This window comes from Antennarius striatus, chromosome 19 (assembly GCF_040054535.1).
Source record: "Antennarius striatus isolate MH-2024 chromosome 19, ASM4005453v1, whole genome shotgun sequence".
Lineage (NCBI taxonomy): Eukaryota > Metazoa > Chordata > Actinopteri > Lophiiformes > Antennariidae > Antennarius > Antennarius striatus.
This window is the reverse complement of record NC_090794.1, coordinates 5,958,176-5,982,952: the sequence shown is the minus strand read 5'-3', so window position 1 is coordinate 5,982,952 and position 24,777 is coordinate 5,958,176. Positions and strand designations below refer to the sequence as shown.

Genomic DNA, 24,777 nt, shown 5'->3' with positions numbered 1-24,777 from the left:
AACATCTCTGGTAAAGGTAATGATTTCTTTAACTAATATTTAAAATGTTCCCTTAAAAACACATCCAGTTACTAAAATCTCAGCGGATACCCAGTTATGTTTTCACGTCATGCATTTCATGGTTAGCACAAAGATCTTGTGGCTTCATGATGTCAGCAAATCACATTGAATGATTGTGTTTTTAATTTCAGAGAGTCATATTCAAGCTTCATTTTAGTGGCTGGTGTTATTTTACCTCTGAATCGGTCATGTTTAGCATCATTTGTTGGCAGTATGTCACATAAACTCCCTAACAGATGTAGATAAACCTTGTTGTAAGGGTTGTGAATAGAGGGAGGAAGAATGGAGTGGATCCGGAAAAATAGAAGAAATTAAGAATTCCCTCTGCTTTTTTAAACACTGCAATATTTATTGGAATTCAAAGCAGGGTTTAGCTGAATTGAAAAAGAAAAATACTTAACCTTCGTATCTTCTCTGCACGTCCACAGCCGATGGCTAAGACACTTAACAACTCATGCCCAAACAATCTGGAAGAATTTATCTGGCACACCTTTGATGAACTGTTCTTTTCAGGATAACATCAACCACATTGTTGCTTCTATTCTAACACAAACAACAGCATTATATCTCTCAGCTGCCACTACTTCTGAAAGCCTACAAGTTTCCAGAGCCTGCTGTTAGAAGAGCTTCTGTGATGAGATGCTTCACGGGCTAACGACAGGCCCTCGTGGTTGGGTTCCTATCAGACAGATGTTAGCTGTAATGATGCTCAGTCAAGCACTGAAAGCCCGATCACCTAATCTCCCTTCAGTGAGACCATTTCCTGAGTCAAATCAACCATCGTCTACTTGAGCGAACACTTCGGTCGTTCCCTGCAGGCTAATGACTGATCCCACGTTAGACCCCGCGCTCAGTATCTTCTCGCTCATGATGGTGAAAACAGAGCCTGCAGAACACAGACACCGATAGACCATAACGAACACACATTATTTCCATGGTGATGACAAGCCATGCCATATGTGTGGCTCTCCAGTACCCCCTCCTGACAAACGGTGTGCAGTGCTGCTTGGGTTTTATTTATTCAAGCATTCAAAGACGAGATTCTGAACTCAACATGGACTCTCCTTCAGAAGTGTGAGGGCTTCTATTGTGAGGCATTCCCTTCTTTATACATATATTCATGCATTTTAAGTGTAATTTACACTGTGTGCAAGAGCTGTTTTATAATTTGCATCATTCAGAATTCAGTCTTATGCACTGACTCCTAAAATAACAATAAAGACTTGTTATTCCATTCTATTCCCAACCTTGTATCCTTACATGACTCTAATTTGTTAAAATTTCTTCTCACATCTACAGGATTTTAATATTCACTACCGCTTTCATCCTTCGAACCATAACCACGGGTACAGAAAACATTACAAATAATCAGCCTTGGGGTGGTTTTTGGCGTCCTTCCAGCAGAGAGGGCGAAGACTAAACTTTGCTGATTAAGTATGACATATTTATCTTCCAGCTCTGAGCTGAAGTTTGACCTCTGTGGAAATGGAAGCAATTAAAAGAAGAACTTCTCTGCAGATCAACTCAAATAATGTCTCCTCTCTGAACTTTTTGCAATAAATTTTGTCCAACCAACACCTCACTGTAGTATGATTCATTCCTGTGAAATTATTCAGTCGCATCCGCAGTAGTGACACCTCACATCTAGCCTTCAAAAGCCACAAGTGGCGAGCAGGCTGATTGTACCATCTGTGTGTACTTGTACACTGTGTGCTCTACCTGCATGTGTGATTAAAGCCAGGGAAGCCCTCTGTGCTTCCTGTCGGAGCTGTTTGCCTGCTGCACCTGTCACTGTGTCATATCTGGCAGCTGTAAAAACACATCTGTGAGCTGAACTGTGAGGCAGCCTCATCTCCATGTCAAACAAATGTAAAAGATCAGCTTTTTACTCTATTCCCACATGCCAGAGAGGTTTGTTCCTAGCCAGGTTGCCAACATAGGAACGGCAGTGTTGATTGGTCGAGAGCAGGGGGAAGTCGAACAGTAACAGACACGGGGCTCATTTCTTTAAGGACTTTTTCTTTCACTATATTTTCATTTTATTTAAATTTTTTTTTTGCACATGAAATTCTATATGTTGCAAAATAGGGCTATTTGCATTTAAACAGATTACTGAGACTGGGAGGAAGGGGTGGGACACGTGCCACAAAAATACCATCAAATGTTTGGATGATCTGGATTAAGGGGAAGATCTGGGAAGTTGTTTCATTCCACAGGACAACATGGACTGGGACTGGCTGTACTGCCAGGATCATGGCTGACACCGTCTTGCATCGTCTTGATTATCTTTTGTTTCCTCCTTGTGCGGTGTGTGTGAAAAGTGTGTTCAGTTTGAACGACTGCGTTGCCAGGGGAACAAATTGTCCCTTTACCCCAGGCAGCTCCTCTGTCTCCATTCCACTCCATCTGCATAGCTGCCTCAAACTGTCCAATTTATTGATACATCCAGAGCCTGGCAGAGGTTAGCGTTTACTCTATTGAATTTGAACTGCTCGTTATACATCAAGGGGAGCACCATAACGTCTCATGATGTAATCCACAAAGCCGTAGAGAACTATCACCCATCTCCAATTCATTGTCTGTCTGTTTGACCTTATTTCCAGCAGCATGAAGTTAATGGTCATATGCACCAAACAACTAAATTATTCCTATTCTCCAAGCAGATTGATACAATTTTGCCATTCTACAAAGTTTCTTGTGCCTTTATAATTACCTGTTGGCTTCTTGACTGTTAGCTTAAACCTATAAGGCTAAGTAGAAAGACAAAAAGAACTGTAAAGTCTGTTTTAGACTGTTCCAAGAGGGTTAATGAAATATTCCAGCTGTAGAGTTAGTGGATTTTCTTGTAATGAAAATATGGCCAGATGTAGTAAAGAAATTACAGTCACAAGAAGTGAAACTTCTGAAAATGAATGGGATAGACATAGACATTTTAGCATTTATTCCAAACTTTGAAGCTCAACATAGACTTTCCACCTTCGAAAGGAAACAATTCAAAAAGCAATGTACATCAAAGACTTTATGAAAGATCAAAAAGCAGTTCTTGGAATACGCAGTGGCGCAGTGGGTAGTGCTGTTGCCTCACAACACGGCGGTTCTGTGTTTGAGTCCCGCTCTGTCCGGAGTTTGCATGCTCTCCCCGTGTCTGCGTGAGCGTCCTCCCACCTCCAAAAGCATGCGCTTCAGGTTGATTGGCCGGTCCCACATTGCCCGAGTGTGTGTGTGTGCATGATTGTCTGTCATTGTGTGTGGCTCCGCGGTGCACTGGCGTCGTGCCCGGAGTGTCCCCCGCCTCACCCTATGCCAGCCGAGATGCCTCTCCGTGACCCACTACGGCGGATGAAGCAGCAGAAAATGAATGGAAAAGACAACAGGGCTTCACCATTCATAAAAACTTGCATTACATTGAACCATGTCAGCAGCTTCATTTAATCACACCAATATGTGTTTTCATGTGAATGAGATGAGAATTTTTATTATAGTGCAAATAAATGTTTTCACTATATATTATTAGCATTACTCTTAAACAAAATTATTTGATACCTTTGTCACACTTAGAACAACTGAAGGGTTTCTCCTTTGTGCGGTCTCAAGTATAAGTTTCCAAAATCGCCTTTTTTGCCGTATTGTTACAATCAACCTGAGCCGCTGAACCTTTGTCCTGAAATGCGTTGCCAAAAGCTTATTTTGCTGGCAGCGTCCAGTTATTTGTTTGTTTGTGTTGTTTTTTGTTTCTCCTCGTACTTTGCTGATGTTCTGTCAAATCGATCCGACATCTCGTTAGTAAACATCGTTTGCTGCTGAACAAAACCTTTTAGCGTCTCCTCCAGGTAGACGAAACTGGTTACTCATGGATGTGCATCAAGTTGGTAAAGTAGATGTTCAGTATATCTGTTTACAACTAACACACTAAGTTACCTTCAAAACCTTCGGAGAACAGCGAGAGATAATTCACATATTAAACATTTCCAGATTCATCGAACAGCTAATTGTCTATTTAACCAGCTTTTGCAGTACATGAATAAATAATTCCAGTTGAGTTTGTCGATATGTTCCAAATACTGTAGCACCTCAAAGGCGCTCCGTTTGGGCTCAATCCGCTTCCTGTTTCTCTTCTTCTTGGATTCTTAATGTCGGTTGGCAACCTGGTTTTACACACATGGCCGCCTCCTGCTGGACTGGAGGAGGTAACGTTCTACGGAAGTAGAACATTAGCGGAAGGAGAAAAAGACCGGTAAAAATGAAAACTGTTTTTTTTTCTCTCTATTTTCTGTTGACGTGCTAACTTGTTTTAGAAACAATTTTTACAAACATTTTTATATCTGACTTATGGACAATGTACACAAAAGCAAAGTTCACAATCTTTGTACACTTGATAATTGATATCGTTTATGACCTGTGAACGCCTAAGTGGCCAATAGATGGCAGTGTGTACTAGTCTGGCGAAATTTAAAGATGTTGTGACGTCAAATGCAAGCGACGGTCTAGCGTTCCGCTCCACCATGGCCGAGTCAGAGTAAGAACATGTCAATAATTAAATCTAAATTCATCCGTCCGTTCTTTGTGTTCAGATATATATATACAGACTATTTCCGGGGATTATAAATAGTATATATTTGGTACAAATAATTCATTTAGAGGATTGATGTTTGGAAAAGTTGATTTTCGGGAGTTTAGTTTCACATGGGGTCAGATTCAAAATAGCGACAGATAGCCTCAATTTAGCAACGTTTTCTCTATAATATGAAGTACCTTTAAATATAACCGATGATCTTCATGTTACGTGTTAACACGACTTTTTGTAGATACTGTTAGCATTATTGTTGACTAGTGTAACTCACCATCACGTAAAAGGTGAAGCTGCATACTGTACAGTTAATTCTCTCTGGCAGCACAGAGCCGCTTGTTTTCGTGTAGCTCTTGATCCACTGCTTGTTATGTGTGTTTGAAATGAATGCTCCTGTTATTAGATCAAAAAAGGTAATCAAGCTGGTTCCAGAGTACCTCCTGAAAAAGAGAAAAGCGTATCAGGCCATCAAAGCAACACAAGCTAAGCTAGCTCTGCTCGAGAGGAGAAGGGTAAGTCACATTGCTGTTAGATTGTTTACTGTCATGCTAGTATCAGCACTAGCATTCAACTGGCGTGAATGTTAGAGTATCTGACTGTATCTTACTGTAAGATGGATGTGCAATTTGGGCTCTATTTGAAATTGCCTTCAATCTGACTTTTACCAGAAACAATATCCCTGTTGATTAAAAAAAAAAGACCTCAAAATTCTCACAAAATACACGTCTCACTCGCAGGAATTCCACATATTATGAAGTCAGGACGTACTCACTTGGATGTCATTCTTAACACATGGCCTGCCTCAGTGTGAAAAATCCAAACATATGTATGGACTGTTTTGTCAGATTTTTTGCATTTATTCTACATTCCAGGTTTCCAAGGGTAAGCCTGTGCCTTTCAAGCGTTTGGAAGACTTCTTGAAAGACAGTCACAGGGCGCATCGTGATGAAACTCGAATCCGCAGAGCAAAGCACAGACCTCCTGCTCCTCTTCCTCCTGCTAAGAACAAGCTAGCCTTCGCCGTCCGCATCAGAGAGTAAGTTCTCGGACCCACACAGGGACTTGAATTAACAATCCTCTCATTTGTGTGCGTGTGTGTGTATGTGTGTGCGTGTGTGCGTGTGTGCGTGCGTGAGAGAGAGATGTGGAATACACAGCTTTTGTCCACAGCAATGGTGATATCATCTTCCCTGTAGAATATTCTTGTTTGCTGTTTTTTTCTGTTCCAGCTTTTTTAAATGTCTTGATACACTGAACACAGTACATTTGTTGGATGTCAAAGCGATTAGCAAATTGTTGCACTGATTTTTGTTGATGCAGCATCTTTTTGGTACCATGGGTTTTATGTTAGTATGAGTTTGATTGAGAGCTTTCCTAATAGGGTTAGATTTGACTTATTTTGAGAATAAAAACCATTTGCTTTGATGCTTCTAATTGTAACGTTGTGTAAAAATGTTCAAGTTGGCTGAGAATTTGGAAATTTGTTGTTAAAATTAAGTCGAATAATCAATCATTCCTCAACTCTTTTCAGTCTTGAATAAAATCGACTTTGAGAAAGCACCCTGAAAAGTAATATAATAATATAGAAAAGTTTAAATTATTTTGTGGGTGTTTGTTTTTTTTAGCCAAGATTAATATTGATGCAGAAAGAAAACAGCTTTGCATTGAGTTTTTTTTTTTTTACATGATGTCCTAAATGATTATACAGCTGTTGATATTAATTTCCCAGAATTCCCTAAAGGAATATTGAATGAACAGGAAGACACTGTTTGCTCACTCTGTATGATTTCAATTTTCAAACTGACACGAGACACGGTGACATCCGGACTTGTGCATTAGAGCAAAGGGACAAACCCAGTTGTGTTTGTGTGAACAAAACAGCATTCCAGTTAGGTAAGCACTGTTTCTCCTCTCCTGCCAGGATCAAAGGTGTCAGTCCCCAAGTGATGAAAGTCATCCGGATGTTGAGACTGAAGAAGATCTTCAGCGGCACCTTCGTGAAAATCACTCGGGATTCGGTAGACATGATGAAGATTGTTGAACCTTATGTGGCCTGGGGGTGAGTGCTCAGAAAATATATAAGCTTGCATGTCATTTGAATGAGAGAGGGGTGAATTTACATTTTAAACACATGTTCTAATAGATTCCCAAACTTGAAGTCTGTTCGTGAGCTCATCCTGAAGAGAGGGCAGGCCATGAAAAAAGGGAGGAGTGTTCCTCTAACGGACAACACCTTCATCGAGGAACACATGGGTACGTCTCCATAGAAACGCAGCAGGACCCCAAACATTCCATAATAAGGCTTATTTATGCTTCTCAAGGAGACATTAAGCAGAGTGGGGTAATAGTTCTGTCACATCCGCGCTGGTTAAGACATGTATTGCCCTGGTTCTAGTAGAAAGGTCATCCACGTCCACATTGAAGTGATTTGCCTCTTTATGCGGCACAGTGACATAGTGGTTAGCATTGTTGCCTCACAGCAAGAAGGACATGGGTTCAAACACCAGCATTCCCAACATGGCCTTTCTGTGTGCAGTTTGAATGTTGGATGAATATCAGAGGGAAGAGTTGTGTCAGAAGTGGGGAAACAGAGTCATGACCAATTGAAAATCATGGAGCCATCATCTAAATTTATTGAGAATTTAAACAACTATATTGAATTTTTTGATTCAGTTCCTTTTGTCAAAATGATTTTGCTTCATGTTCACACTCGCTCATTAACACAGTCTTCTTGCATGTTGAGTGAGAAAATGGCATCAGGCAAATTTGGATGTTCTCCAACTGTGTTCACAAACAATATGAATGTAGATGAGGAAGCGTTAGCAGGCTGGATGAAACCATTTCTGTTTTCAGTGTCAATTGACTCCAATAGCTTAATTCGTCCCTTTTTCCTGTTGACACAGCACTGTGTCTTCAGGCGGCTCCTCCCCATGACTCACCTCCTTCTCCTTGTTTCACAGGTGAGCATGGAATCATCTGTTTGGAGGACCTAATTCACGAAATCTCCTCTGTCGGCGACAGCTTCCAGCCCGCCAACGACTTCCTGGTGCCCTTTAAACTGTCAGTTGCTCGCCATGCCGCCAAGGACAAGGCTGGACTCCTCAAAGACCTGGGAAAGCCGGGGTTCCGCGGCGCAGACATTAATTCCATCATCAGACAACTGAACTGAGGAGGACGACGCGGATGGTGGACGCTCGGCAGCAGCTTCAAGGACGCCAACTGCTGATTATTTTATTGTTTTTTGGCAGAGGTGTTCCACCCAGAGTCATCCTCACTGTACGTTTAACTGTACGCCCATCCTGGGCGGGGGAAACGTGCAGCGTACAAGGACCTGTGAAGGACTGCTTTTACTCCTCCGTGATATTTTGCTCATGTTTGGGTATGCACTGGGGTTTTTTTTTGTTTTTTTTTAAACCTTTCCTAAATGTAAATATCATTTAAGCAGCATCATGTGAAGTTCACGTCATCAGAGGAATTAATACATGATTAATGCACAAATATAATTAAACGATTAGGACCGCATGTCTTTCACTCATTTTCATTGTGAAAAAAAAGGGAGAGAATGTGTTGTGTTACTGTGACATACTGTTAATACTTCATTTGTACAATTAAAAACAAGATCAATATCAAGGTTTTCACACAACTTTTATCACAAGGGAGAGAAAATGATGGAAATATTATCATTCAGATGCTGAGTCAGTAAATATTTACCTTGGAACCGCACTTCTGTTGGTTGCGTGTTAACATGAAGCAGTGGTGGAGCAAGTTTGCGTTGTGGTGTCTGTGACTTATTTCATAGGAGAAAAATTACTGGTTCGTGGAAAAAGTGAAGGGAATGAACCGGTTGTTTGTGGTGACACTCTGCTAGTCGTGTTTTACTGGTGTCACATAATCCAGTGAGACACAGCAGTCAGCTGGAGGAGGGGGATGAGAGGTGTTCTCCAGTGCAGCTGCGCCTTTTTCAGTGCGCACTGGGAGAAATGGAGGACGGCATCCGGTCATGATCACAGACACCGATGAATTCCCCCAACGCGTTTATTTATCCGCACGACCCACTGGAGGATATCGACGTCAAAAAGCAGGTATGGGAAAAAAAAGCACCGTGTGTCTTTTATAACGTAGAGTGGAGGAAGCGTGTAGAAGTCATCTATAGAACCAATCAGCCGCTATTTCCATGGTAATAAATTGTCATATTGACGGCAAAGCCGTTTTCAGTGCGGCAGCGATCGCATCCAGGCGTCCTTCACCTCTCTAATGTCATTCAGTGTAGCACCGTGACTCATTAATGACGTCACGTTGGCAGTCAAACGGCTTTCAAACGTGCTTGATGTCAGTCATTACGTTATAAAACGTCAAATCCGTTTTGCGCTGGTCGTAACAAGACACTTGTGACATAAATTGAAGCTATTTCCAGGCAAATTTAATTTCAAGCCGACAAACCACGTGTTGTGTTGCCTTCAAAGTATCGGAGATGTGCAAAATATGGAAACATTGAGGAAAACTTGTGATTTGCTATTCATCATTTCCTTTTATTTCACACGGATACGGTTTGGATAAAAACAAATCTAAAGTTATAAAGAATGTGGGTGAAATAAAACGTAAAAACACGCATTTGTGACAACACCGTGTTTTGAAGAATCCCACGAAAATCGTGTTGCCATTGGCAAGTTCAAATGTTCAAGTTTACGAGGATCACCTGAATGCATCATCCAATAGTAGCGTCAAGGAGAGTAGGCAGCCTGTTACCGTGTGACCCCACGATCAGATCGTAGTGAGACGGCGATCATCGTCACAGCATTTTGACCGCGAAGAGATCTAAGGTAAGCTTCTTCATCCTATCGATGAATTCAATCAATTTCCAATTGAAAAGGATGAAATTATCTTCAGTCAGTAGCGTAATTTAACATGGGCGCACGCCACAGCACGAGAAAGTTTGCCTTGATTCTAGGCAACAAGACCATGCGGTTGTTTCGGAAATGACAGCATTGCGTGCTGGTGCTTGGCGTTAACTGTGTCATCAGCTGTGATAGTGAATGATACCGTCTGGTGTGTAACACAACATCTGTGCAATGCATCGATCTGTTGCGTCACGTGTAACTCGGCAATCGTGAGCCGGGTTAGCTAGCTCTGACTGTAGTAATGAATGAGTTGTGCGCGCATGCGGACACCGGCTAGCCAAATTAGCAATGCATTATGCATTATCATGATTTTTTTTTTTAAAAATAGTCACATTTTTTTGGAAGTTTACTACCTGAACTTTTGGCGAAGATAACTTCCCGCTACCCTGATCATGTGTAAAACTAATATTTAAAACTAATATTTATAGCTTTATCATCTCCTCTAATGCAGTTAGCGTTAGGATTGAATTTACCCCAGTGAAGGGACTTTCATTTATGTCAGTTTGTTGAATATAAGATGAGTCCACACGGTAATTGTTTTTGCGCAAATACAAACTGATGGGTTCAAATTCGATTGAACTTGCTCTCAGAAAAACGGACCCAGATCAATATTTATATTTTGGAGGGGGTCAGTGTTAGAAGTGGGTCACAGCATGCTGCTGGAGAGATGACATGTGCGTCTGGGGTGATGCAGATTCAGTCCTTCACGTGGATTTCACACACATGTATTATGTGAAATGTTAGGATACTGAGGAAAAACAGAACAGCTGCAAATAAAATATTCCTGTTCAGTACCCCCCAAACTACTGGTAAAGGGACTGAAAGTGATCAAGTGGTGTTACTTCAATTATATGAAGTGGATCTGACTCCTGCTATATCTATTTTTTCAAGTGAATTCCTTTCCGATCAACTGCTGAAGGTCAAATTGACCTGTTTGGTTATCTGTTATGTACAGCAGTCTCATCTCTTTCAGGCTAATGATTACATAAAACTTGGACCATTCCTCCATTATCTGCTCTTGTTGTCTCAGAATATTGTCACAGCACGTGTCTGTAGTTTTATTCACTGTTATCATGTCATCTCAGCATTTTTTTTAGATAGATAAATACTTTAATAATCCCGGAGGAAATTGCACATATCCACTGCTCAGCCAAACACCAGGAAAATACAAAAACAAAACTGGACATACCACAAGACATACACTACACTAACAGACACATGCAGCATTAACAGGACATATACTAAACTATAACTAAAATATCACATCGCTGCCTATCAGACATTGATAGGGCGTTAGTCAGTGGTTCAGACGCTGGATTTCTCTTGTCAGTGGCCTTTTGCTTTCAGCTTATAAAAACAAATTGGGATAACACTAGTTATCGGAGTTGACCAGGGTTCATCTGAAACATTAATGATTTACACAAATTTATGACCTTTTAGCCACCGAGGGGGGAAAAAAACAGCAGGGACCCATAGGATGAGGCATGCATGGTGTTTACACACACATTTGTAGAAGAATTCATGATGCTCAACCCATATAATTAAACTTTTCTGTTGTTATCTTTACATACATCCTAATGTCACTCTCTTCAAAAAAAATTATGGAAAGGAAGGTTTTTAATACTGTGAAATTGCCGATTTGTCATGAGTATGTCTTGTCAGTGGAATAGAAAGCTGAGAGAAGCGGGGGTGCAGGAGCCAAAACATCATTCTAGAAGAGATAGATGGATAGATGTTCAGTCTGGTGTGAATGAAAATGCTGGGTTTGTTTTAATAAAACAACCTTGAATGGTTTTTTTCAGTCCTCTTTCTCTGATCGATTCCTGAGCAGCTGCTAACTTTCCCATCATGCTCTACCTGTTACATCATCTTCAAACAGCTGCTCCTTTATTTTCTAGCATTTACATTAAACACAAGATGGGGTGGGGAGGTGTGGAGGGCGTAGGGACATGAAAGCGCTGCCGGCTCTGCTCTCTTCTTATGTATAGCCACTGTCATTGTCCCTGTGTTGCCTGGCAACCAGCAGCCTGCCTGACCTCAGGCTCAGGATAACCCTCCACCACAGTTTTACCCCGATACACACACACGTGCGGTCCGACTAACATACAAGCGGGGCTGAGCACAGGCTGTATTTGCATCGTATGTATGATATATGCGTAGTAAATATTTCTTCTTGACGTTTTGCGATCTGTGGAAGTGCAGAACTCAGGCAAAACGGGCTTCGGGCCAACTGGTGCAGAAGCAAATCGCTGACTGTGTGCTGTACGTTTCTTATGGAAACGGGCCATTAAGTGTGAGACGGGTGTAGCCTTTGGGTGACCAAGTAAACACAACACAATCCCACAGACCCCCACACTGCTTGATAATAGAACGTCAGATTGAACACTTGAGTATGCCTCCGCCTTAGGGGGGCTATATTTTTGTCCGTATATCCATCAGTATATGACAGGCGTGAAGGGGGTGTGGCCTGTTCACATCAGCTTTCATTGAATTCAGTGGCATTTCACCTGCCTTTTAAAGGAGAGCGTATCCACCTCCATATCACAAGGTTATTCCTGTCAAATATTCCCACCAGGATTTCTGTTAGCATTTAAATCACTGAATCACAAGATTGGACGTTTTAAAAAGGAAATAAAAGACACAGATAAAACCAGCCGGTCAAGGAAACTGCCAGCCAATCCTGTGTGCTCTGTCAAACTGGTTGAGTCGGTAACAGGAAGAGACGGCAGATGATTGCGATGACACACTGAACGGTTTTCTAATTAACTTTAAATGGCTTTTCATCCAGATTCTTGAATGTTTATTCAGAGGTTTGGGGTCACCTTGTCTTTGTTCGCTCTGATTGGCTCTCAGGCTTCTGTAATGATGTCAATCTGAAATCGGTCAGATTAATTTCTGCTGTGGTTCACTTTCTATTTTCCAAACAGACTATCGATCTGCTTTTAGAATCTTGTCAGCGACCGCTGCTGCTGCCCTTGGGGGGGTGTCCTGTAGAGACGTGACCTGTCCCACATGTAGAACTGCTGGCACATTTCAGTCCTGGCATGTTAAGGCGCTTTACCTCGCTGATTTTCAGTGAACACCACACTCTTAGTGACTACAGGCATTTTAATCCCTCTAACCCCTTTGTGACTCGCCAGATATTACATGTGATATTTTGTTTTGTTTTTTTAAGATGGTGTCGTTTCAGTGGGAGCAAAGGTTTTGTATGAAACACCAGGACAAAGGCCTGCTCGATGAGCCCTGCTGTAAATTCAATCTAATCTAACATTTGAAAGTAATTTAGAATACCCTCCATATTGGCATGTACACATTCTATAGAAAAACTTTAGCGTTTTAGATCTGTCAGGAGGTTGTTCCTTTTAAGTCTCACCGATAGCTCTGTTCCCGACCCGTCATCTGAGATTAGATGTAATGAACAGTAATGATAGGATTTAATCTGTGATCAAACCGGCTGCAGCGTCACACAGACGGGCCTGTCGGTACGGGATGGATAGGGAGATGATGTCTGAAGGAGTCACACACACATACACACACACACACACAAAACCTCCACGTATCAAATCCCTGTGGGTCTGTCCTCATAAACTATTTCCCCATCACTGACGGCGCAACTTAACGACACCTGTTGCATGAACATGTGACCACGTGTTTCTTCACCCTTCCTCATCCCTCCCCCCATCCTTTTCTTCTGTAGTTGTACTTCTCACACCACATCCCTTCGTTTCCCAAACTTTTCTTTGCTTTCTGAGGACCCCCCACCCCGCCTCCGCCCTATCCACTTTCACTTTTTTTTGCCAACCCCTCCTTTTACCTCCTCTTCCTCTCCCTTCCTCTCCTTCAGCAGCTCTTTGCTCTTCAAATGCAGAGTTAGAAGCTGCAGCACAACTTGTTAGAAAAAGGACGCTTTTGTTTCATGGGAAAGTAGAAGATTTTTTATTTTTGTTGTAAGATGAGCACCACAAGGTTCTTTCTTGTTGAACACAATAACAAATCCCGTGACGTGAGAAGTGTAACGTATCCTTTATCAAAATAAAGTCCAGTCATGGTTTTGTTTGGCTAAAGGTGTTTTGGAACAGGTATTGGATTATTCGTAACAATATTGTGACGTTCGTCTTGTGTTTTCTGGTGAATTGTCATTTTTTTTGCTCAGTGAGTTTCTCCTCTTCCTCCACAGTGACCGTGATTGGACGTCGTGACACGGAGACACGCCTCCAAGTGAGCTTCAGTCGGAGCGGTCGGCGCGCGTCCAGTCAAGCCGGTGGCGGCGGGTGGATCTCAAGAGGTACTGTCGTCTTCCCCTCTTTCGTTTGTTTCATTAAGAAAATGTATTTATTTAATTTATTCCAATTATTATTTAACTTAACCACCGGTGACCCAGATAAGCGACTGCAGATGAAAAGATTACCATCGATTAGAAGAAAATGGATGGGATATCACTCACTTCCTGTTTGTTCTGCTCCTCCAGCTCTCGGTCGTCCCGTCCATGGATGAAGAGCTCTCTCTGAGGTCGTGATCAGCCCTCGAGGCCGCTCTATCACCAGCTCCCCCATCCCAACATCCAACAGCATCATGGGGGAGGTAATCCAAATGCACTTCACCACTGTGGACTACGTCATCTTCGCCTTGTTGCTGGTGGCCTCAGCCGGCATCGGCCTCTTCTACGCCTTCACGGGAGGACGCCAGCGCACGACGCAGGTACGCCGCTTAAATGAAAGACCCAGCATCCGTCGAGGCCTCCCGTACTGTGCAGGATCCGTCGGATTTTCACCGCGGAAATTTCTGTCTTTATCTCTACGTGTTTTGTTTTTGCTCCAGGAGTTCCTGATGGCCGACCGCTCCATGAGCTGCTTGCCCGTATCCCTGTCCCTTCTGGCCACGTTCCAGTCGGCTGTGGCCATCCTGGGGGCTCCGTCTGAGGTGTACACCTTCGGGACGCAGTACTGGTTCCTGGGCTGCTCCTACTTCCTGGGGTTGCTCATCCCAGCTCACGTGTTCATCCCGGTCTTCTACAGGCTGCGGCTGTCCAGCGCCTACGAGGTACGAACAACCAGCACAGAGACTGACACGACCGTACCGCTGGTTTGGATGGACGCATTTGAATTTCTTCATTGTGATTTCTTTTTTCCCGTCTGCTCGTTTTTCTGTTTTACACTTTGAACACTTTAGTTTTTTATTCAATTTTGTTAAGTATGATCTGAGACCTTTTACGGTATCAGTTTATCCTTTGTGTACTTGTTTTAAAACAGACATTATTGACTTTATCTACTTCCTCTCCTAAAAGCTCAGTGACTCTTAAATCCTCATTTTGAATCTAAACAGTTGCTCAGATTAAGCACAGCACCAATCGGATGTCACAGATTGACTCTGAGATTATATTTTTACCAGCTTTTTGATTTTTATTTAAGCTTTTTTCCCTTTTTTTTTCTTCTTTCTTTTCATTCCGTCCCTTCAACAGTACCTGGAGCTGCGCTTTAATAAGACGGTTCGTATCTGTGGGACCGTGACCTTCATCTTTCAGATGGTATGTTCATCATCATATCTTTTTGCGATAACTTCTTTGCATTCTCGTGTGGAAGCTTGCAGGAATTGTGGGTCAAGTTCCGATTTATCAGCTGGATATCTGCTGAGTAAACGTGTGAATGAAAGAGATGTTACTGTGACCGCTGTAAATTTTATACAAGTTTCTTTTATGAGCTTTTATGTGTGAGGTCCCCAATTAAATCATTGACAATGTTCTGAACTGATGACATGACAAAAACAAATGGTTAATTAAGTTATAAAAGTGTGTAAAGTATGGCTGGTGTTCGTTTGCTCAAAGGCTACTTGTCCTTTTCACACATCGTACTGTTGAAGCATCCAGAGGTCACAATATTTACGACTGGAGTGATTGACAGGAAGGTTTAATCTCACGCCAAATTAGACCACAATACGACCTCAAGAGTTCGACTAAGTTCTGAATAAACGTGCAGCATTTTCTTCTTGTCTCTTTTTTATCTTCTGCAGATCATTTATATGGGTGTGGTTCTGTATGCGCCGGCATTGGCCCTCAATGCAGGTAAGAGTCGATGATGTCACCACACAGGATGCTGTGTTCACCGATGCCACTGAATGCAGCGTGTATAATTATATTGTTTAAAACAGTTTCACCTGCAGAGGTGCGTTTGGTTACCCTCGCTCTTTTTACTTGCAGTAACGGGTTTTGACCTGTGGGGGGCAGTGATGGCCATGGGATTAGTGTGCACTGTGTATACTGCTCTGGTGAGTCACTCTACAAACCACTGATAACTTTTATCCACGTTTGTTGACTACTAAACACCACAATTATGTCACAAAAATTAAACCAAAAATATAAACAGAAAATAATATATATATATAAGAGATAGATAGATATACAGTCAAACCTCGGTTTTCGCACGCTTCTGTTCTCGACCAAATCGGTTTTCGACCAGAAAATCCGAGAATTTTACGTCTCTGAACTCGACCAAAATTCGGCTCTCGACCAAACCGAAAGAAAGCCGAGCGTACCTGAACGCAACTCACTCGGGAGCCGAGCGAACTGCTCAGGATGCTTCCTCCGTAGTGCATTCGTGTTCAAAGTTCGACAGGACATCTTTTATTAAAATAAAACACAGTGTCTATTTCTACCCCTTTTTATTTATGGTAAACAGTATACAGTGCAGTTTATGGTGTGAAACAGTAAAAAAAAAAAATTTAGAAAAAGTTGTTTTTTAGACTTGGAACGGATCAAAATTATTTACATTAATTATAATGGGAAAAATAGCTTCGGATTTCGAACAACTCTCTTTTCGAACAGCCTTCTGGAACGGATTATGTTCGAAAACCGACGGTTGACTGTATATAGATATATATATATATCTGATTAACCAAAAAAATTGACAAAAAATGGCCTGGATTGGCATTGTTACATCTCCTCACAGGGCGGTTTGAAGGCGGTGATCTGGACCGACGTGTTCCAGACCGTAGTGATGTTTGCGGGCCAGCTGGCGGTCATCGTGGTGGGGGCTAGTCAGGCAGGCGGCATGGCAGAGGTGTGGAGGAAAGCGGTGAACGGCAGCCGCATCGCTTCCCTTGAGTGAGTGGTTGGCCTTTCAAACCGCATCAGAAGAAGCTTTCCTTGTTACCTTGGCGCTTCGACAGAGATCTCCACTCATAAACGCCTCACAGATTCAGTTTCGTTTCCTCTCATTCTGCACAGCTTGAACCCCGATCCTCTGGAACGCCACACCTTCTGGACGCTGGGCGTGGGGGGAGTCTTCCTGATGCTGGCGTTGTACGGGGTCAACCAGGCTCAGGTCCAGAGATACCTCAGCTCTCGTACTGAGAAACAGGCTATCATGTGGGTACAAGCAACATCAAACCACACGTGCATTCAAGCATTTTAAGGATCGTTCCATTTCCCGAGTTGGGTTTTTATTGCTTCAGATTGTTTCAAACTATTAAAAGAACTTGAAGCTATTCATGTTTTACCCCCAGCTGGTTTCTAAACATGTTCGTCTCCGTCGCTCGTGTTTTTCCAGGTCCTGCTACGTGGTTTTCCCGTGCCAGCAGATCGTCCTGTGTTTGGGTTGTCTCATGGGTCTGGTGATGTTCGCTCGCTATGGCGAGGACAGCCCTCTGGATAAGGGTTACGTCAAAGCCAACGACCAGGTAACACTCTCCTCCATCGTTTCCCAAGTTGAACACGTGTGTTTCATTACGAAGGCTAATCGGATTCGTCCTTGCGCAGATGGTGCTGTACTTCGTGATGGACGTGTTCAGAGATCTGCCGGGACTCGCCGGGCTGTTTGTGGCCTGTCTCTTCAGCGGCGCTCTAAGGTAAACCAAGGAAAACCAGACTGAAAACACCCCCAGGCGCTCCTTAAAAATTCCCAGTTATTCATTTATTCTCATTTTCCTTTTTTTCCTCCCAGCACCATCTCATCAGCATTCAACTCCTTAGCGACAGTAACCATGGAGGACCTGATTAAACCTCATTTTCCTGACATGACTGAAGCTAAAGCCACGCTGCTGTCCAAGGGACTCGGTAAGATGATATCCTGTTTGTCCACTAGGGGGAGACTGCTCGTCTACACAACACTAACACCTGATCCTTGTGCTCCACAGCGCTGGTGTACGGGCTGGTGTGTCTGGCGATGGCCTACATCGCCTCTCTGATGGGATCCGTGCTGCAGGTAGAGAATTGCGGCATTGTTTGTTGCAGAGTGTTTAAATGAAGAAATGCTGAGGAAGCCAGGATTAACCCCTCGTGTTCTCTGTGCCCTCAGGCAGCCTTCAGCATCTTCGGGATGGTGGGGGGTCCCCTGCTGGGTCTCTTCAGTCTGGGGATGTTCTTTCCCTGGGCAAACTCTATAGTGAGTCCTTTCTGTTCAGTGTACATTTGTGTCCACACCGATTTTGTATCCGTATCGCCATGGAGACGTGGTTTCACCTGCTGTCTCTGATTCGTCCTCAGGGTGCCGTGGTCGGGTTAGCGGCGGGTCTCATCATGGCCTTCTGGATCGGCATCGGCAGCTTCGTGATGCGTGTTTCCGCCGCCACCCCGGCGCCGCCGCTGCTCAACGCCACCGCTCCGCCCCTGTTCAACAACATGACCACGGCCGTCATGACAACGCTGGTCAATGTCAGCACAGTCAAGCCAAGGTAAAGTATTAGAGGAGAGTCCGTGATGATGACGTCATTAATGGAATTTCACTTGTCTTAAAATGGGCCCCGTCTGTCCTTCAGGCCCACCGGTGTGGAGGCTCTGTACTCGCTGTCCTACATGTGGTACAGCGCTCACAACTCCGCCACCGTAGTGGTGGTGGGACTGATCGTCAGCCTGCTAACAGGTACCGAACGCATCATCACACTTGGATCTAGTGCAAACACACGATTTCTGGGTGAGGGGGGTTCAACCCTGTTTTGAACAGCTCATGGCTTGGCAGGCTTGTCTAGCCGCTAGCTGACCAGGTTAAGCTTCACGTAGAAGTCCTTGCTTAGAGGTAAATGTGATCAAAGGTCAAACCTCGGTTTTGCTGGTGTATCCCTCAGGACCTATGAAGGAGAAGGAGCTGACCCCCGGGACAGTGTTCCCTGTCCTCGGAATGCTGCTGTTCTTCCTGCCCAAACGCTACAAGGAGAAGCTTTGCTGCGTCACACCTCTGTCTAAGAAGGTACCGCCAGTGTTTCCCATCCATACTCTGGTTTCATTTCTCCCCTTTTTTCATTTTTGAGTGACCCAAGTTTTTCGCTCCTCCAGCCCAAAGAGATCAACAGACAGCCTTACCAGATGGCCAAGAAGGACAGCAACGGGGCGCCTTACTGCAAAGAGGACGCGGTCACGGAGGACAAGGAGATGGAGAGCGACGAGGCTCAATCGGAGGACGACCGCTTGAAAACCAGAGTGGTCCTGCCCAAATGCCAGCTGACGGCTCACACGGTCCAGGAGACGGCTTTGTGATCCTTTTTCTTTTTTTATTTATTTTTTCCCCTCTCATACTTACAACACGCACAACACAGATCACCCCCCCACCCCATCCCCCAGGAAGAGACATCACTATGTACAAAGTCCTGGAGGTCTTTTGTACCAGGTTTGGTTGTTTTTTTTGGTGTTAAATGAAGACAGTCAGGTGACTCTGATTGTAGAGGAACACTTCAGTATCTGCACAGGGAGGTGAGTTTTTTATCGGTACAGATTCTTCTTAAACCGACTGTCTGGGGTTTTTTTTTTGTTTTTTTGCCAGGCTGGAACTTTGCACCTATAGCCCCAGAGGCTATGGTTCTGTTCTTTCTCAATGCACAAGGGTTGAAGCTGGTGGGTAGCTCTCCTGCCCAGTGAGCTACAACCCAGGAGAATCAGGTAGCTCTTAGATATAGCATGTAGAATGTTGTTTTTTGGTTTATTTTTTATTTTGTTTTTTTACTGAAAAAAAATGACCCAAATCAATCCAAGAACACGTATAGATGTGAGATTATAACGGAAAAAAAGTCTGATTTTTCAATTGAAGTTTCCAAGCCGGATTAGTGTCCTTTAATGACGCTTTAGTTAATATGAATAGCTGCTGCTACAGACGGTTTTAGCCCAAGATAACTGGAAATGGAAAATCTAGCGCGCTCTGTTGTTCGAGGCATGCAATTGTTGGATGTCATCCAACTGAAAACATTTGTTTTTTTTAGATGGAACAACTGGAAATGGAGAAAAATATATTTTAAGATTTAGTCCAAAAAAAAATTGCATATAAAGGAATAAATTAAAGTTAAATACACAGACGTGTTCTTAGGGAGATACAGCATCCACATCAGAGTGTTCTTCAAATAGATTCTTCAACATTGTGGAAGTTGATGAATGATTGTAGTTCAGTGCAGCTGACAGGATGTTTTATAAAACAACATGCCGCCCCATGAAGTGAATCAGAAAACCAGTGGCATCAGTAGAAATGAGCACATGACCACAACTGTTAGCGTGTTGATAACAGAAAAGCACTAGAAGGTTAAAGTGCCTCTCTGGACTTGTGTTCCTCTGAGCTCATACTATGTGGGATATAGGTAGATACAGGTGTCGCTTTGTTTAATCGACACACTACTGCTGGGTTTTGCCCCTGCTGCGACCGCCCTGACCTGCGATAAAGCACAGAACTGCCCCACAAGCACAGGTGAGTTCTGCCAGGCAGCAACACGCTGCGTTTGACTGGGAAGAGAACCCAGTCGTCTCTGGTAAATCTTTGTAAGTGCCCGTCGTCTTTACAGTTTCAGGTCTTCATCAGTGCCAGTATGTGATTGACTCGAGTGCTAACGTGTCCTTAGAGTGTTAACAGTGTTGTGTGTTTTTTGGAATCAGAATTCTTGACCATCGCATTTGTGGCTTTTTTTTGTCATCCATTGTCGTAGCTTAAAGGTATTGTGTTTATATCACAACAATACTTCATGGCCATATTTTGTCAGATGACTCAATATGATTAGTTGGCTCAGCTAAGCTTTTTTTTTTTTTTTTTAACTGAAATATTCACTAACTTCTAAGCTAGATGCTTTAGTGAAGGTTTCGTCTTTTAAAAACGGGGTGTAATTATTGTGTTTGGATTAGATTACATCAAAGTCCCCATATGAAATTGTGAGGTGTACTACTCCTTTAAATACCTGCAAGACAATCACATGGATCCAGTTTAGCAGCAGGAACAAGCAGCTTAGTGCATTTCTTTTATATCTGAAGGATTGTGGACTCTAGATCCCCCTGCTTGATGGCGCGTTGAGCCCTTTGAGACCCATGTGAACGTCGATCCGCTACCAAATCGCCGTATTTGAACCATCATTCTTTAGAAATACCTCAACTTCCCCAAAGCATATAGAATATGATTATTTTTCATATTTTTTATACCAGCAGAAGATTTGTTATATTTTTGTAATTTCACATAAAGCCTGAGCACATTTCCCAAGATGAAATGTGGAATTCTATATGCAAGAGCCATGAAATGTTTGGAGGGTTTTTGTTTTTTTTTGTGTTTCATTTTGTTGTGAATGTGCAGCAGGCTGGGGAACGTAGCGATAAAATGTTTTTTGCACTGTGTCCTATAGATAAAAACTATTTTCGTGCTACATCCCATAAACCGGCCTCTATAGTCACATTCCTTCAAACCATTTTAGCGTTTGAAAAACAATCATGTGTGATAATCTGTGCTTTATTATTTGATTGCCTTCTATTGAACCCTCTCCTTCATACCTGAAATTACTTGAAGTGTGTGCCTGTGATACGCCCCTGATACCCTTCCATGATATATAATTCAAGTGCTGACGCATCATCGATAACACTATTAGTGTATCACTGTGGAACCAAGGAACACTAACACACTTAATAAAACACACTGATGTCATAGCTCCGTAGTGACCATTAACATCGACTTTGAAATACAGACCTACTGTATACAGTAAAGACCACAGTTGGTAAAGGTAAATCACGCCACTTGGTAATTTCTAGCAACAATAAATATTGTTTTGAACAATATTTATTATATTTGTTCTTCATCCACAAGAATTCTTCTTGTAGCACATTCCAAAAACAACAACCCCACAAGCACTGAAGTCGAGATGACTCCTCTGCTTTGGCTGTGCCTTCATGTTGTGATTTATATTTTAACTCTATCCTAATGTGGATTTTATTTATGATCCAGGATAGTTCCATGAATGGGTCAGCCCCAAACAGCTGTCCAGGAGTGGACCCAACCCCAGATTTATGAATGAATAAATGAGTTCAGTGTCACGTGATAAGACGGGGAGAAGCAGCCCTGACAGGAGTATGAAACAGAACACTGTTGCATGGACCTTTAAAACTGACCCGTTGATGTTTCACTGTTCTTGGATGTATGACTATTAGATTTATGGTTGATGTACTTGAATTGAGATGTTAAGAATGACGAGAATAAATAACGTGTGTGTCATGAGTTTACCGAAATAAACGGTTGTGTTGAGTCTATCCGCTGTCGCCCTCTAGTGGAGGAAGACTTCATGTTTCCAAACAGCTCTGGACTGTGATGTTCAGTTTCTGACATCTTTTATTTAAAAATGTTGACACTTTATACATTGAAAAAAATTTATTCAACTATGTAATATATCTATAACGTATGTAATTCTTTCCATAAGTCTGTTAAATCACAAAAATGAAGAAAAAACCAGTTATGGCAATTTTTTCGTGAGACTTTGTTGAGGTTTGTTGATTTGAAATGAAGGAATTGGAAAGGATAGGTGAAGGATGTAGCCCATTATTAAGTCTCCCTATATTTCACATATCTATTATCATTGGATTTTGGAACTCCATTTAGAGTAAAAATGCATTTCTTTTCTATTTGTGGACTATTAACCTCTGTACCGTAACAGATCTGTTCGATCCCCAAAAATTAAAACCACAGTTTTAAATTGCAAATTTATACCTTTACCCACCACAATACTTTCCAGAGCCTCACCACAGCAAGCTTTTCAGACCCACATTGACAGTGTTCTCCAGTCCCACGGTTGCCATGGAGCTGTAATCACATTTACATGTGGTCATGTGATGATGTTCATACAGATTTCTCTAAGTAGTCTCGCACAGACTTTTGAAATCCAGCAGAAATGTGAGGAATGAGTTCATGTTATCAGCAGCTCAATGCTACTTGCTGGAATTCCATACTGAGTTTGACTGAAAGTGTAAAGCAGCAGCTCTGACCTATTGCCATCAAGGAAAACCAAAAGAAGAAAGAAAGTGAATAAAAGATGTCCTGCTTCATGATAGCAATGTTTTGCCAAGCTTAATCTTACAAGGCTCTGTCATTTAAGACAAATGGCACAGCTATAATCTTATCTGAGGTTGATCGAATATGATTTATTCCCAGCATTAGCTTTGTTCAGCAGGAGTCAGTTGAAATACAGTAAGTGAATCATTCGTCACCATCAAGCTTTTCATCATTTTAATCCCTTTGCACCTCCATCCTCGGCGCCTCCATCATTTCTCCTCCTGTTTTTCTCCTTTCTCCTTCCAAACTCTTTCTACATTTATTTTCTCCACGATTCTCTTTTCTCCACCCCTTTCTCTTCCTCTTCATCTTTCTCTCCAGCAGTCCTCCTCTCCAATGTCATCCTCTCCCTGGATTTGAACCCAGTTCCAAAGAAGAACCGGCCAGAGCAGGGGGAGTGTGGCCTCGGAGCTCCATAAATCCAGCCTGTAATGGTTGTGTGCCGGCCATAATGAGCAGGAGATAGTGGAAATATGCTGATTATCTCCCAACATGAGGGGGTAGTTTGGATCCATGCTCTCTGTCTTTACATGGAAGCATGGACAAACACACATATTGTAAAGGCAGACACAGGGCTTAATGTTTGTATTACTGCAGCCACACACACACACAAAATTGCTGCAAAAAAAAGATTTTTACATATTTTTTAAGGAAAGTTTAAGGTACTCGTAATCTACACCAATATGCTGGTGGATTTCTCTACAAAACATTACAGGAGCATCGCAGGAACATTTGTGGAGCATTCACTTAAACAGTTGAAGACGATGCACAAGTATTAACTTGCACTACAAGAGGAAGGCTGGCTTAGATCAACTTGTACATGTGCTGCTCAACAAGAAATCCTTCTTCTCATTGATCTTGTTTGCCAGCGTGACTAACTAACCTATTAACCAAGGCAAAAAGTCTTGCTTGAAAGGATTAAGTTCAAGTTCAAGGAGTAAAATGAGATGAAATTATTCAGGTGTTAAGTCAGGTAGTTGAAATCTTAAGGTTTACCTGGTAAATGGCACTACAATGGTGCAAAATTATTATATGAAACAAAACTTTGTACATGAAAGAAAAAGTAAAATTACAAATTGCAACTGAACCTGACTCAAACTAATCCTATACTGTCGTATAAAATCTGACCATCTGTCTGAGTTAGCATCAAGGCTAAAGCAGAGCTAATTTTAAAGCATTAATGTTGTCAAGTAAAGGTTAAGAGCTGCTCCCACACCTAATACAATAGAATTCCTAACTAAGCTGACAGCAGGATGTATTTCTACATGTAACATCTAAACACGGAGGTACTGAGTAGCAGCCAATCACAGCACAGCAGAGCAGGACAATGACACTTGGGAATGAAAAAGGCCAAACTATTTAATTTAAGAGTTTATTTTTTTAACAAATCTATTGCTTACAGTACATTTGAGGACAGCAGTACCGTTGGCCCACAGCTAACTCCTGGTCCTGGTTCTTATTTCAACTCAAGTCTCACTTCACCAAACCGTCTGGATTCTTCAGTCGGTGTGTGTCCTCAACTTCAGCAGTCAGACTTCACCAGCTCCAAATTAGTCATCACCGCGTATGGGAATTCGGGACAGCCGTCCCCCCCCTTGGACAGATTTATAGAGCTAGCCTTGAACGCTGGGCTGTTGCTCGTGGAGCTGAGCCCATCTCGTTCCAGGGGGAGATGATTTTAGTTTGTTTGGGCTCCCATCTGTTGTTGGCTTCTCATACCCACCCACAAACATATCTACATGACTTATTGGGTTGGATTGTAATCCAGAACTCTTATTTCTGCAAACACAGTATCACTAAAATATGATACATGGTGAATTATGAGCGCAGAACTGTAAATACTGTTCAAAGGAGAACCTTGAAAATTTTATATCTTTTTTATCTATCGGAATAGTCCGGTCCAAACATTCACTCATTTGGTGATTTGGAGATATTTTACTATTAAACAGCTTTACTTTTTTAGAAAACATACAAACATAAATCAATATTA

The 24,777-nt window shown here is 42.4% G+C and overlaps 2 protein-coding genes across 4 annotated transcripts; both read left to right on the top strand.

The window, feature by feature from the left end:
* The first annotated feature begins 4,531 nt into the window (after positions 1–4,531).
* rpl7l1 (ribosomal protein L7-like 1) lies at positions 4,532–8,289 on the top strand. Its single transcript, XM_068342418.1, has 6 exons — positions 4,532–4,576; positions 5,031–5,139; positions 5,500–5,663; positions 6,549–6,686; positions 6,771–6,880; positions 7,588–8,289. The coding sequence occupies exons 1-6, from the start codon at positions 4,563–4,565 to the stop codon at positions 7,794–7,796; spliced, it is 744 nt and encodes a 247-aa protein (XP_068198519.1). The 5' UTR covers positions 4,532–4,562; the 3' UTR covers positions 7,797–8,289.
* A 264-nt stretch (positions 8,290–8,553) lies between these two features.
* On the top strand, positions 8,554–22,029 carry slc5a6a (solute carrier family 5 member 6a). Of its 3 annotated transcripts, none has more exons than XM_068342322.1 (18): positions 8,554–8,709; positions 13,703–13,810; positions 13,994–14,223; positions 14,344–14,565; positions 14,984–15,049; positions 15,532–15,583; positions 15,719–15,786; positions 16,467–16,621; positions 16,745–16,885; positions 17,067–17,196; positions 17,276–17,364; positions 17,460–17,572; positions 17,653–17,720; positions 17,814–17,900; positions 18,002–18,189; positions 18,274–18,377; positions 18,580–18,701; positions 18,788–22,029. In XM_068342322.1, the coding sequence occupies exons 3-18, from the start codon at positions 14,098–14,100 to the stop codon at positions 18,986–18,988; spliced, it is 1,932 nt and encodes a 643-aa protein (XP_068198423.1). In that variant the 5' UTR covers positions 8,554–8,709; positions 13,703–13,810; positions 13,994–14,097; the 3' UTR covers positions 18,989–22,029. The 3 variants fall into 3 exon arrangements, with proteins under 3 accessions (XP_068198423.1, XP_068198422.1, XP_068198424.1); XM_068342321.1 differs by lacking the exon at positions 8,554–8,709 and adding an exon at positions 9,403–9,447; XM_068342323.1 differs by lacking the exon at positions 8,554–8,709 and adding an exon at positions 13,485–13,604.
* The last annotated feature ends 2,748 nt before the right edge of the window (positions 22,030–24,777 follow it).

Excerpts from the sequence above, each read along its gene's own strand:
- rpl7l1 (XM_068342418.1), top strand. Across the intron at positions 5,140-5,499 it reads CTCTGCTCGAGAGGAGAAGG|GTTTCCAAGGGTAAGCCTGT; the intron begins GTAAGTCACATT and ends TCTACATTCCAG. Across the intron at positions 5,664-6,548 it reads TTCGCCGTCCGCATCAGAGA|GATCAAAGGTGTCAGTCCCC; the intron begins GTAAGTTCTCGG and ends CTCTCCTGCCAG.
- slc5a6a (XM_068342322.1), top strand. The coding sequence starts at position 14,098 with ATGGGGGAGGTAATCCAAATGCACTTCACCACTGTGGACTACGTCATC. Across the intron at positions 16,886-17,066 it reads ACTGAGAAACAGGCTATCAT|GTCCTGCTACGTGGTTTTCC; the intron begins GTGGGTACAAGC and ends GTGTTTTTCCAG. Across the intron at positions 18,702-18,787 it reads TCACACCTCTGTCTAAGAAG|CCCAAAGAGATCAACAGACA; the intron begins GTACCGCCAGTG and ends TCGCTCCTCCAG.